Genomic DNA, 13,933 nt, shown 5'->3' with positions numbered 1-13,933 from the left:
GGTGAGGTTGCCAGGCTAGAATCAAAACTATGAAACCATGAGAGAAACAGAGCAAACAGGAAATGAAGTCAGTCACATACAAGACTGAACTAGATAGACTTTGTGAGATAATTCAAGAGACAGACAGATAGAGGGGGTATTTATTAAAAGTTCATTATGAACCAGGCACTGTGCTAAGTTCTAGATATACAAATACAATATATTCTTTTTTTTTTTTTTTAATTTTTTTTATTATATATATATATATATTTTATAATATTATCCCTTGTATTCATTTTTCCAAATTACCCCCCCTCCCTTATTCCCTCCCCCCGACGACAGGCAATACCATACATTTTACATGTGTTACAATATAGTCTAAGTACAATACATGTGTGTGAATATCATTTTCTTGTTGCACAATAAACATTAGAATCCGAAGGTACATGCAACCTGGGCAGACAGATATTAGTGCTAACAATTTACATTCCCCTCCCAGTGTTTCTTCTCTGGGTGTATCTACCTCTGTCCATCATTGATCAACTGGAAGTGAGTTGTATCTTCTTTATGTTGAAGATTTCCACTTCCATCAGAATACATCCTCATACAGTATCATTGTTGAAGTATACAGTGATCTTCTGGTTCTGCTCATTTCACTCAGCATCAGTTGATGTAAGTCTCTCCAAGCCTCTCTGTATTCCTCCTGCTGGTCATTTCTTACTGAGCAATAATATTCCATAACCTTCATATACCACAATTTACCCAACCATTCTCCAACTGATGGACATCCATTCATCTTCCAGTTTCTAGCTACAACAAAAAGAGCTGCCACAAACATTTTGGCACATATATGTCTCTTTCCGCTCTTTAGTATTTCTTTGGGATATAATCCCAGTAGTAGCGCTGCTGGGTCAAAGGGTATGCACAGTTTGATAACTTTTTGGGCATAATTCCAGATTGCTCTCCAGAATGGCTGGATTCTTTCACAACTCCACCAGCAATGTATTAGTGTCCCAATTTCCCCACATCCCCTCCAACATTTGTCATTATTTGTTCCTGTCATCTTAGCCAATCTGACAGGTGTGTAGTGGTATCTCAGAGTGGTCTTAATTTGCATTTCTCTGATCAGTAGTGATTTGGAACACTCTTTCATGTGAGTGGATATAGTTTCAATTTCTTCCTCTGAGAATTGTCTGTTCATATCCTTTGACCATTTATCAATTGGAGAATGGTTTGGTTTCTTATAAATTATGGTCAGTTCTCTATATATTTTGGAAATGAGACCTTTGTCAGAACCTTTGTTTTTAAAAATATTTTCCCAATTTGTTACTTCCCTTCTAATCTTGTTTGCATTAGTATTATTTGTACAGAAACTTTTTAGTTTGATGTAATCAAAATCTTCTATTTTGTGATCAATAATGATCTCTAGTTCTCCTCTGGTCATAAATTCCTTCCTCCTCCACAAGTCTGAGAGGTAGATTATCCTCTGTTCCTCTAATCTATTTATTATCTCCCTCTTTATGCCTAAATCATGGACCCATTTTGATCTTATCTTGGTATATGGTGTTAAGTGTGGATCCATATCTAATTTCTGCCATACTAATTTCCAGTTTTCCCAACAATTTTTTCCGAATACAATATATTCTTATAATGGAAGAGAAAAACCTTATAAAGAGGACCTGGAACTGGGGAATGGGGATAGTAAAAGGGAGATAAGGGCATTCACAAACAGGCAAGGCAGCTGGTGGGGAGGTGGAGCAGTCAGGAGAATGAGTTAAGCTGGGAATGGAGTAACCATTTTACAACAGAGTCACATGGAGAAGTCATGGCCAGAAATCAATCAAATTCAACAAAGATTTATTAAACTCCTATATGAAAGCAAAATTGAGATTTTGTGTTTGACAAGACAAAACAGTACCTCCCCTCAAGGAGCTTAGATTGTATGGTGAAAGTGGCATATATATACAAATTCATACAAAATAAATACAAGTTCATTTGATTGGGAGGAAAGGGAAGATGCTAATAGTTGGGGGAGGGATCTGAAAAGCTTCATGTAGATAACGATACTTGACCTGAAGTTTGTTTTTTGTATTTTTGTTGTTTAGTATTATATTTTTCACTAGTTACATGTTAAAACAATTTCTATCATTCATTTTTAAAACTTTTTGAGTTCCGGATTCTTTCTCTTCCTCTCTTCCCACCTCAGTCCTATTGAGAATGCAAGCAATTCAATATAGGTTGTACATGTGTAGTCATGCAAAACATTTCTGTAATGATGTTGTGAAAGAAAACACAGACCCCCCCCCCAACAAAAAAAGTCCTCAAGAAAAATAAATAAAATAAAAAACAAAGTTTACTTCAATCTGCATTCCAATATCATCAGTTCTTTATCTGGGTATAGATAGCATTTTTCATTGTAAATTGTTCAGAGTTGTTTTGGATTATTGCATTGCTGAGAAATAGTTATATCATTCATAGCTGATCTCATTTTACAACATTGTTATTACTTTATACACAGTACATTTCACTTTGTATCAACTTATAGAAGTCTTTCTGGGTTTTTCTGAGAGCATCCTGTTCATCATTTCTTATTGCATATCACAATTTATTCAGGCATTCCCCAGTTGATGGTCATCCCCTCAATTTTCAATTATTTGCCCCCCAAAAAGAGCTGCTATATTTTTATACATAAAGGTCATTTTCCTTTTTGTTTATCTCTTTGAGGATACAGTCCTAGTAGTGGTATTCCTAAGACAAAAGGTATTTGACATGAGCTTTAAAGGAAAATAGGGATTCCAAGAGCTAGAGATAAGCACCAAGATTTATATATGAAAAACAGCATGAAAGCCAAAATGACTCATCTACAGTATGTATGAAAAGGAGAAATGCATAAGATTGGAAATGTAATGTGAAGCCAGGTTGTAAAGAGTTTTGAAAGGTAAACAGAGGAGTTCGTTTGTTCCTTGGGGTAACAGGGATCCATTAGAGTCTTGAACAGAAGAGTGAGTCAGTCAAACCCATACTTTAGGGGCAATTCATCTGTAAGCATTTAAATCCTTACCATATGTTAGGTGCTGGTAATCACAAGCAGCTTTGTGTGGGATGGATTGGAGAAGAGAGAGACCTGAGCCAAGGAGATCAATTAGAAAGCTCTTGCAACAAAGTTGGTGAGGCAGGTAAATGTCCCTGGGATCAGGAGGACCTAAGTTTAAATTTGACCTCAGACACTTAAAAATTCTTAGCTGGGTAAGCCCAAGTGAGTCATTTAACCCCATTGTCTTGCTCAAAAGAAAAAAAAAGTTTCCACCTGTGTGAATAGAGGAAAAGGGACAAATAGGAGAAATGTTTTTTAGGTAAAAGCTGACAAGACCTGGCAATTTTTATGTCCATGGGGATGAAGGAGAGGGTGGTTGTTACGGGAGCCACCTGCTAGTGGCTGCTGGGAATCTAATTCTAACCAGCAGAATAGATCCTTTCATGTAAGAGGATGATAATGATACAAGGAGACTGAGAGGCAGGTGCATTCTCTGACCTCTTGACTCTGATTTATTTCATTCCCAATTCACAAACAACATCAGTAAAGACTGATTTGCAATTCCTTCAAGTGTGTTATGATTCACAGCTGAGGGGGGCTTTCTGGAGAACCAACCTGCCCCTTAATGGTACAATCCCCTTTAATCCTTTACAGGCTTTCTGGGTTTCTCACTTAGGAGTGGTCCTTGACAGATGGTGACAAGAACAGCAAGATTCCTTTTTCCTTTCTTTTTATAAAATTTTATTTTAATAGGATATTGTTTTTCTAATTATATTTAAAGATGGTTTTCAACACTCATTTTTGTAAGATTTTGAGTTCCATGTTTATTTTTCTTTTCCTTTTTCTTTTCCTTACCTCCCTACACATCTGATAAAGGTTATACATATACATTCATTTTTAATATATTTCCATATGAATAATCTTGAGAAAAAAATCAGAACAAAAGGGAAAAACCATAAGAAAGAAAAAAAGCAAAATTTTTAAAAGGTGAAAATAGTATGCTTTGATCCACATTCAATCTCCATAGTTCTTTCTTGGGGTACAGGTGGCATTTTCCAACATAAGTCTATTGGAATTGTCTTGTATCAGTGCATTACTAAGGAGTTAAGCCTATTATAGTTGATCATCACATAATCTTGCTTTTACTTCATACAGTGTTCTCCTGGTTCCACTCACTTCACTCAGCATCAGTCATATAAGGTTTTCCAGGCTTTTCTGAAATCAGCTTACTACAACAGGATTGTAAATCTTGGTGACTTGAGATACCCTAAACAGAAATAGGGAAGTTTGGAAGAGGGTAGGTTTAGAGTAAAAGATAATGAACTCTGTTTTGAACACAAATTTAATAAATTTTAAAAATTGTAAATCTTTCACTAAATGTGCATGAGTTTAAACTGCATGACTCCATTTAACATTAATGAATGCTGTGAAGCTAAATCCTAAATTTGTCATGAAGAGAAAATTAGCATTCTAAACCTGATTAAACCAACATGAAGAGTTGTAAATGCTTGAAATTATTTCCTAGGCAATGGTACTGAACTAAGAATGAAAAATTGAGAACTAAGCATAAATATTGCCAAAATGAAAATGCTCTAAAGATTTAATAAAAACACTTGCAGCAGGAGTGTTTGCAAACATCCAATGTATTTTATTAATGCAATAACATTTTCACAGCACTGGAAACCTACAGTTGACTTAGTGTAGGGAATAGCATCAATGTCTCTAGAGGCACAGGAGTGGATCAATAAGGAAATTCAACAAGAAGCAGTGAAAATAATGGGCCCTAGAGGGCTGGTAAGAATCTGAGCCTACTGCCAAGAAAGAGACATATATGATTTAAAAAAAAAAAACAGATATGCAATAAAAGACCATGCCAATGTCTGCTATTAAAACATCCAAGGTCATAGACTTAAAAAAATGAAAAAACAAGCGACCAAAATCCTATCTTTCTGGTGCAAAATACCACAAGCAAGAATAAATACTATTCTAAGAAAAGGATATGTATATACTATATTAGCATGGAGGTAACATATCACTAAGTGCCTTGGACATGATAGAAGTAAATATACAGGAAAAGGGCAGTAGGTATTCCAGTACCAGACACACTTTACCTGTTTCACAATTTTGCATTGGCAAAAACAAAAAAAATGTATTGGCATTTTAAGTAAATCCTGAAGTGGATTTATATAGTTCCATCCTGTCCATTTCTCCAGATCTATGCACACATATATATGATACACAACACACATACACACACATACACTATCTCACCACCTCTCTATTATATACCATACATACACACAAAATCCCAGAAAAGCCAAGTTTTTATAATTGATTATCTAAGAGAGAATAATTGATTTTTTTAAAATTTATATTCTAAACCTTTTAATTTCCAAAAAAGACCATCAAAGAAATTCTATAGAATTATGAGCTCTGTCCTAACTATGGCTCTTAAAGCCTATTAAAAATGTTTCTAATAAAATTAATTGAATGCATATTGAAAAAAAAAGTGATGATAAAAAGAAACAGTCTAATGTGAAAGGCACAAAAATTAAGATTCAAAACATTTGGATTCATCTGTGGATTGGCCATATACTGGATTTACAGACATAGTCAAGTCACTTAACTTCTGAGTCTCAGTTTGTTTACGTGTAAAATGAAGTTAATATTTAAACTATATGCTACACATTAGAGAAGATCCAAAGAAATAATGTATATGAAAGTGCTTTACAACTATAAAGAGCTACACAAATATAGCTATATTATTAAAACACATTAGTGCTCAGGAAGCAAACAAATATCATTCAACTAACAAAGAAAAAAGCAAATGTTCAATCATTATTCAGACTCTGTTTTTGGTAAGTCATGCACATATGTACACAAGCTAACCCTATAAAACCAAGCAAAATCTAATCATAAAGAATTATTTGGAACAAATTAAAGTACTGGAGTTCAAATGCAATCCTAAGTTTTAGATTTAAGAAACATATTGAAAATGTTCAGTGAGGGGAGATAATTCAAATCGAAGCACAGTATAGTCCAATTTTTATTTTGTGCTCAAAATAAGGAATGCATACTAATTATCTTTGACTAGAAAATAAAAATTAAATACAACAGTATTTTATATATTTTAATGGATTAATTTCAGGGAGGTAGTTTAAATTTCTAGACTTCTTTTGAAAGCATTCTAATAAGTTCCATGTGGAATTTACATTTTTCTAGGCATATTTTTTTCCACAAATGTAAGCATTTATGAAGTACCAGTGTGAATTTTTACATTCTTATACAGAGGAGCAATCATACATATAAAATATAATATTTTGTCTAATTGAAAACTGCTGAAAAAACAGTCAAATTCTATTTGTAAATTCTATTACATGTTAACATACAAATTCTATTACATACTAACAACACAGAAAGATAGAGATTTTTTTCTTCAATTTCCTATGAAATAGAATATATGTTATTAGGTAATATAATTCATTTTTCATTAAAATTTATTAAGAATTTCCCAGGAAATCAATCAACAAGCATTTAATAAATGCCTATTATATGCCAGTCATTGTGCTAAGCCCTGGGGATAGAAAAAAAGGCAAAAGTTTCTATCCTCAAGGAACTTCTATTCTAGTGAATAAGATGGCCTGCAAATACGTAGGTGTAGACAGGATATATACAAAGTTGTCAAAAGACTGTCTTACAGGGGAAGGTAATAGCAACTAGTTATTAGAGAATGAAAAAACACCTCCATGAGAAGATTGGATTTGAGTTAAACCTTAAAGAAAATTAGGGAAGTTCAGTGGCAGGTATATATAGGGAGTTCATTTCAAACATGAGGAATAGCCACAGAAATGGAAAACTGGATGTTGTGTGCTAAGAAAAGCAAATAAGTATCACTGGGTCATAAAGTACTTGAAGAGAAGAAAGGTATAAAAAGACTGATAGAAAAAAGCCAGTTATGTATATATATATATATATATATATATATATATATATAATGCCAAATAGATGATAAATATATTTGATCCTAGAGATCACAGGGTATCATTATAGTTTACTGAGTAAGGAGTAAGGAGGTAACATAGCCAGACCTATGTGTTTGGTAATTCAGTTTGGTAGTCAGATGGAGGTTAACTTGAAGTAGGGCAAAACTTGAGGCAAAGAGAGCAATTTGGGAGTCCAGAGGGAAAGCAATAAAGGTATAAACTAAAGTGATAGCTATGTACAACATTGTGGGAAAATATATTTCAAGAGTTGACATGACAGTTGAGGCTCACAACAAAGTTGAGAGGATAATGAGCACCTTAATAATAGGGAAATTCAGAAGAGCATTTGAGGAGTGAAATAATGAGTTGTTTGGCATATGTTAAGTTTGAGGTACTTATGATTCTCCAACTAAAGATGTTCAAAAAAATAGCTACTGATGCTTTATAGTAGTTCAGAAGAGACACCAGTGCTGAATATGTGATCTGAGAACCATCTATATAAAAATGATCATTGAACCCATGAGACACCAGATGAACACCAGATGAGGTAGTATAGAGGAAAAAGAAAAGACCCATGAAATAACCTTGGGAGACCTCCACCATTAGTGGGTGTAACATGGTTAAAGATCCACTGAAAGAATCAGAGAAGAATGAAAAAAGACCAATGGAACCAAAATCTAAAAAAGAAACTATTTTAGTACCTCTCAATATTCAGTGGGTCACTTAAGCTTACTTCAAAATGTCAGGTAGAAGGTGTTTCCTTTAATTCAATAGAATATAATAAATCTTCATTGACTTGTTTAGGAGTGCATGGCATATAATTTACTTAATATTGTTCATTCACTTTTTACTTGCATCTGACTTTTTGTGACCCCTTTGGGGATTTTTCTTAGCACAGATACTGAAGAGTTTTGCCATTTCCTTTTCAAGCTCATTTTGCAGATGAGGAAACTGAGGCAAATAGAGCTAAATGACTTGCCTAGTAAATGTCTTAGAAAATTGAGTACCCTGACTCACTGTCTGGTGTTCTATGTACTGCATCACCTAGCTCCATTTAACTTGGGCTTTCCTTATATGTTGTATTTCCCCAATCCTGAAGTAACGTTGCCTAGTAGATGAAAATTGGTTCTCCCAGGCATCATGTCACAGTGGGAGTAAGTGTATCTGTGTTTAAGTTCCAGCCTTGCCATTTGCTGCATTATGTAAATTTGGACAAGTCACTTTCAATATCTAGGGCTCTAATTCATCCCCTTCAAAGTGAGGAAATTAGATTATAGCCCCTATGGTCTCACCAATATTACAAGAAAATTCAAAAGCAAATCTATGCTAAGAGGGCAGCCAATATTAATTAATTAATAAGACAGGCAGATAGAACTGTGATGAAGGACTTTTAGATGATTGCAAGAAGGGGCAGCTAGGTGACATAGTGGATAGAGCACCAGCCTTGAATTCAGGAGGACCAGAGTTCAAATCTGGTCTCAGACACTTAACACTTCCTGGCTGTATGGCCCTGGGCAAGTCACTTAACCTCAGCCTCAAAAAAAAAAAAAAAAATAGATGATTGCAAGATTATTAAGGGATGGCAGGAAGGAAAGTATTATGCTACAGGTTCAAGAATAGGTATTTAAATAGGTATTCTAAAGTCTGTATTCAGACTTTAAATTCTACTGCATCCAGTGGAAAGAAAGTCAGCCATAACTATTAGATTTTAAATGGATCTCAGTATGCTTCTTCCATTTCAGTTCTTTTGGAATATACCTTTGAATGTTCCACCTTCGTATTTCAGGACCTTGAGAGCTGCCGACTTCGGCTGGATCCTGAGTTAGACCGGCACAGGTATGAGAGGAAGATCAGCTTTGCTGGTATCCTAGATGACAACGAAGATGCAAAAGATTCTCTCCATAGCAGCAGTCACACTCTCAAGTCTGACACAGGTGTTGAGGAGAAGAAAGGTAGGTAAAAAACTAAGACATTTTCATGGTTCAGTGTTTCTTGTGGAGCGTATAGCTTGCAAGAAATATGTGCCAAAAGGAAACCATGAAATATTCCCAAGAAGCTTATTGTCTTTGACCTCTATGACTGGGCTTTGTATAATGACAGAGACTAATATAGTTTACCAAGTCATGGGCAAACTGAGATAAGGACTTAATTCCCAGTGGTCGAAATAAAAGCAAAAGAAATCAATGCAAGTCTTTCATTTATTCCTTATCTCAGTTGCCTTTTCAAGGTTTCCTTCATCAATTAAAATATGAGAACATTGCATTATTTCAAAACAATAGTCTCAGTGTCTGTTGTGAATGGTAGTGCTCTGGACCATTTTTGCTATATGTTTCATAATGGACAACCCTTTTATTTGGGAGAAAAAAGATGGAATTTTTGTCCATATTATAAATAAATATGATTAGAAGTTGGTGGCATACAATGAAGCCTATATAGTTATAGCATGACATTGTATGATCTAACAATGTGCCAAAAGTCTCATAAATCATTAAAAATGTAAAATTAATGTAAGAAGGAGGAAGTGGAAGAAAAAGAAAATAAAACTTGCAAATTTAAAAAATAGTCGAAGTCAGAGCCTCAACTGTATTTGGTAAGGACAACAAAATGCCTTCCATCTTTTTTTTAAAAGCACATCTCATGCTAATTTTTCCATATACTGTCAAGATACAAGTGTTGCAATACAAAGACTATATGGTGATTTAGTTCATTAAATTACATAAAGTAGTGGGAGGAAGGGGAGGAAAAGGTATTCATAGATAGCAGTAGGTTTAGATTCAAGAGGATCTGAGTTTGAATCTTACTTGGTGGTGAAATTATTGGTCTCAATTTTTTTGAACCTTAGCTTTGTCATTTATAAAATGTGAGAGGTGGATTCAATGACTTTTAAAGATCTTCTCTCTTTAAATCTGTGATCCAAAGATCTGGTAATATGTTTGTACAAATCTATGTAAAGGCTAAGTCATTTTAAAATACTTTTGTTTTGGTAGTATTATCTTAGAGATTATTTTAGTTTCCTGATTTTCATCAAGGCTTTTTGCCAAAATGAATCTGCATAATACATACCAACTAATGATTAATGCCTATTTCCCCATTCCTGTAAATTTGGTACATCAAAATAGGAAGATTACAAGAAATCACTAGCATAAAAATTAAATATATGTATACATATGCATATATGTAAAATGTAAAAATGAAACTGTACATATACCTGTTGATATAAACATATATGTACACATACACATAAAGGAAGAAGCATTTCATGAAGGTTCTGTTTTTCAAACTGATCAGCTAAAAAATTTGAATCTTTATTTGCTTATTTTGGAGGCTTTCGTTATCAGTTGCTAAACCCAACTTAAAGGTTAAGACCAGAACTCCCTGATGACTTAAGTGATTTCATACCATCTGTTTTCTCAAAAGCTAAAAACTAGATAGTATTAATGGCTAAATAAACTGCTTGTGATGATCATTTTGATCCTTCCAAAGACAGCTATAATCAGAGATCTCTTTAGGGAGAAGAATTGTCTAAGATGCGACTGCCAAACCAAGCCACAACCCAGAGCTCATTGGGTAATTTCATGTAGTTTACAATACCAGCCTTTGTAGTAATGATTGGGTTAATTAATAGAATTATCCAGAATTAATTACTAGGATGGTCAATTATAAGAAAATTGTAGTTATAGAGAGCTAGTCTGTGTTAGTTCCAAGTTGGTGGTCCCAAGCTGGGTTTTCTTTTGGCAAATTATATTTTGCTTATATTTTTTAACAAAAAGAACTTAGCTCATCAAATGGTTTCAGTGCAGAAAAAACATGAGTCTGCCCAATATACTTCGGCACTCTTAGAAAAACAATGCATAATACATACCAACTAATGATTAATGCCTATTTCCCCATTCCTGTAATTCCAGTTGTTTCTCAACTGCCCACATTGAATTTCTCTCCTGAGAATATCAGCAGCTATAGCTTCCTTTTTGAATAAAAAACAGAAAGTTTTGGAGATGATGATGATGTAGTCATCTGGGGAGCAATAGGTCTGGAAGTTCCCAATCACCCTTGGGAAACTTTCAGTCAACTCCAATATCCATTCCTAGGCAGCGTGCGCAAGAACATATATCAGAGGGGAAAGGATACTAATGATCTCTCTACACATGTCTGAAATCAACTGAACCTAAGCAGAAATTTAAGTGTAAAGTAATTCATTTGTGTTAATTAAGAAGACCCATGTAACAACCAAATCAACAAGATTTTCTTTTCCACATTCCTGCTGATTATTTGTTGTCATGAAAACAAAGGTTAAATTTCATTGTTGAAGGATCACTATATCATTTTTATATACAATCCAGAGGAAGAAATGATCATGCATGCAAGCATTTCTCTGCTTTCTCAGTTATGAATTACTGATTCAATAGTTTGAAATACTTATTTTGGGATGCCCAAAAATGTTCCAGATTATTTTATGGGATATCACCCAATCCTCAAAACAAAGTGCATTTTAATTCTCTTTAATTTATCACAGTACTGGGGCCATAGATGGTACAGTAGAAAGTGTATTGGCCCTGGAGTCAGGAGAACTTGAATTCAAATGTGGCTTCAGACACTTGATACTTATTAGCTATGTTACTGGGCAAGTTACTTAATCCCAATTGCCTCACCAAAATAAATAAGCTAACAAATAGATAAATGATCACAGTACAGTTTTAGCTTGAGTGAATCTACGAAATCAAACAATGGTGGGGTGTTGCCATTATTAGGAATTCCTACAAATTTACTTGTTTCTTTCAAATCCACTGTTGCAAAATTGTTTTGATAGACTGAGGCATATATTAGTAGTGATGCAAATTACAATTTTATTCTGTTTCTCCTTGTTGCAGGTAGGTAGAAACAAAGATGTAGTAATTAAGTTTAAATAGCACTGTGGAAAACATACACTGGAGTGCTTTGCACTATAATTAAAATGTAGCCTGATGTTGTAAAGTCTTCATTGGCTGTGTTCAACTGTGCTATGGGAATTATAATTTTCTCCAGTTCTATCCAGATGTGCTAAAGGAGTCCCCCAAGGAATTTTCCATCTGTATAGAGATAATTTTAGTCATTTGCAAGAATGAATCAGATTAAAAAGTATCCACATTGGTCCAAAATAATTTCTCTGAGAGGTCTCACTTGCCAATAAACCTGTATAGCTAACTGGCACTTTAGTATCAGTCCCATCACATTAGCTTATACAATTGCCTATGTCTTAGCTGTGGGGAAATTGCCACTTTTGGGGCATATTCTTTATTAGATTTGGATTCTGCAGAAAAATGTGATTTCAAGCTCAATTCAATTAGTTTGTAGTTTTATATCCACCTCAATAATTGGTTAAGTTTCCGGTTCTCTTTGTACTTTGAAAGGCATAACTGATGTCATAAATATGACCACTGAGTCATTAATGTACCATCATTCTGTAAACTCTCCCCTCTGACTCTTATGAATAAGAACTAATGGTAACTGGGATAAAGCCTTCAAAAGATATATATGTATTGATATAGATATATAGGGACAGAGATATGCATATGCATCTGAATATATCTGTATGTTTTACATACACATATACATATATACACATATAGAAAGCGAAGGCTTGAATACACAGGTCAGGTTTTCACGTCTAAAATTGTTTTGTTTTTTTTTTTTCTCTACTGATCAATTTCTCTTACTCACAGAACACTAAAAGATGAATAATGCATGTTCTTCTCAGTACATGTAGACTGTAAGGTTGACTCAGGGTGTTGCAACATTTGGACTCACATGCCACCAAGCCTTTTGACTGAGAGGAGGATCATGGGAAATCACTAGGGGCATTGGAAATGGAACCATTTCATATTCATGCTCACCAAAAAAACCAGAACGAAAACAGATCCTTTAGCGGCCTTGCTGAAGAGTCAAAGCTGAGATCTACTGCTGGCTTGGAGAGAGAGGAACCACTTGGGGTATTAAGTGCTTAAGGTATTCCAAAATGAATGGGTTTACACGGCTGCTCAAAGAACCGTGTAAGTCCCATTACAAAAACTTTATTTAAAGGTTGTCATTCATTCTCTTGGATGGAACAATAATGATGAATATTAAATATCCTAAATAACTCTACTTCAAAGGCATACTCATGCTTGTGAACCCAGGGCAAGGAAGAAAACAGCTTGGTTCTGATATTGATAAACACTATTTACTAGGCAAACTTTTTCCCAGATCTTCATTCTGCCATAAGTCTGACTCACAAAGGTCTTCAATGGCAATGACTTTGGAGGAAGTCACTTGACCAACAGGCCAACAGAAAAGGGGCAGGGTAGGGCAGGAACAAAATGGGGAGGGTAGGGATCTCAACCTGGGATGAAGAGAACTAAGTGGGGGAAGTCCTATCTTATCTTTTAATGCAGTTCCCAGCAGGAAGATCAGGATAGGAGGCTCCCGCCTGCTCCAGATTAAAGGAACCCGCAGTTTCCGGGTGAAGAAGGGGGGTTCCTTATCCAGTATTCGCCGGGCCGGCAGCTTAAAGAGTACCAAGCTATCACGGCAGGACTCAGAGTCTGAGAATGAGGAGCTGCAGCTGTCCCAGAGCAGGGACACTGTCACTGATATAGGTAACATAGAGGACATGGGTGGACAGGGAAATGGGAGGAGAAAAGGCAGTGTCCTCTAGTACGCCTTGGCTAAAGAGATTGCCAATATCTAAATAAATAAATAGCAGTAATTCAAAAACAAAAGAATAGGCACTTAGGCTTTGGGACATCACAGCAAAATAGATCCAATGTAAGGAAAGCAGCCCTACTATTAACTCTTTATTGTTTTCTTCACCAATTGTTTAATGAAATTCATTAGACACCTGAGTCAAGAGTCAACCCAGAAGCACTGTAGGGATACTAATGAAGATACTTGCTTGACAGAAGTTGAGGAGCTAAAAGATAGA

At 35.0% G+C, this 13,933-nt stretch overlaps 1 protein-coding gene across 10 annotated transcripts in view; it reads left to right on the top strand.

Moving 5' to 3' along the window:
• UNC80 (unc-80 homolog, NALCN channel complex subunit) overlaps nt 1–13,933 on the top strand; it is a 218,502-nt gene that overhangs the window by 102,807 nt on the left and 101,762 nt on the right. For 9 of the 10 annotated variants that reach the window (XM_074298820.1, XM_074298825.1, XM_074298823.1 and 6 more), the window contains exons 26-27: nt 8,783–8,948; nt 13,404–13,607. In XM_074298820.1, coding sequence (XP_074154921.1) covers nt 8,783–8,948; nt 13,404–13,607 — 370 coding nt within the window. The remainder of the gene's footprint in view (nt 1–8,782; nt 8,949–13,403; nt 13,608–13,933) is intronic. The other variant, XM_074298829.1, reaches the window with a different exon arrangement.

This window comes from Sminthopsis crassicaudata, chromosome 3 (assembly GCF_048593235.1).
Source record: "Sminthopsis crassicaudata isolate SCR6 chromosome 3, ASM4859323v1, whole genome shotgun sequence".
Lineage (NCBI taxonomy): Eukaryota > Metazoa > Chordata > Mammalia > Dasyuromorphia > Dasyuridae > Sminthopsis > Sminthopsis crassicaudata.
Note: the sequence above shows the minus strand (reverse complement) of the source record. Positions and strands in the feature narration are given on the sequence as shown.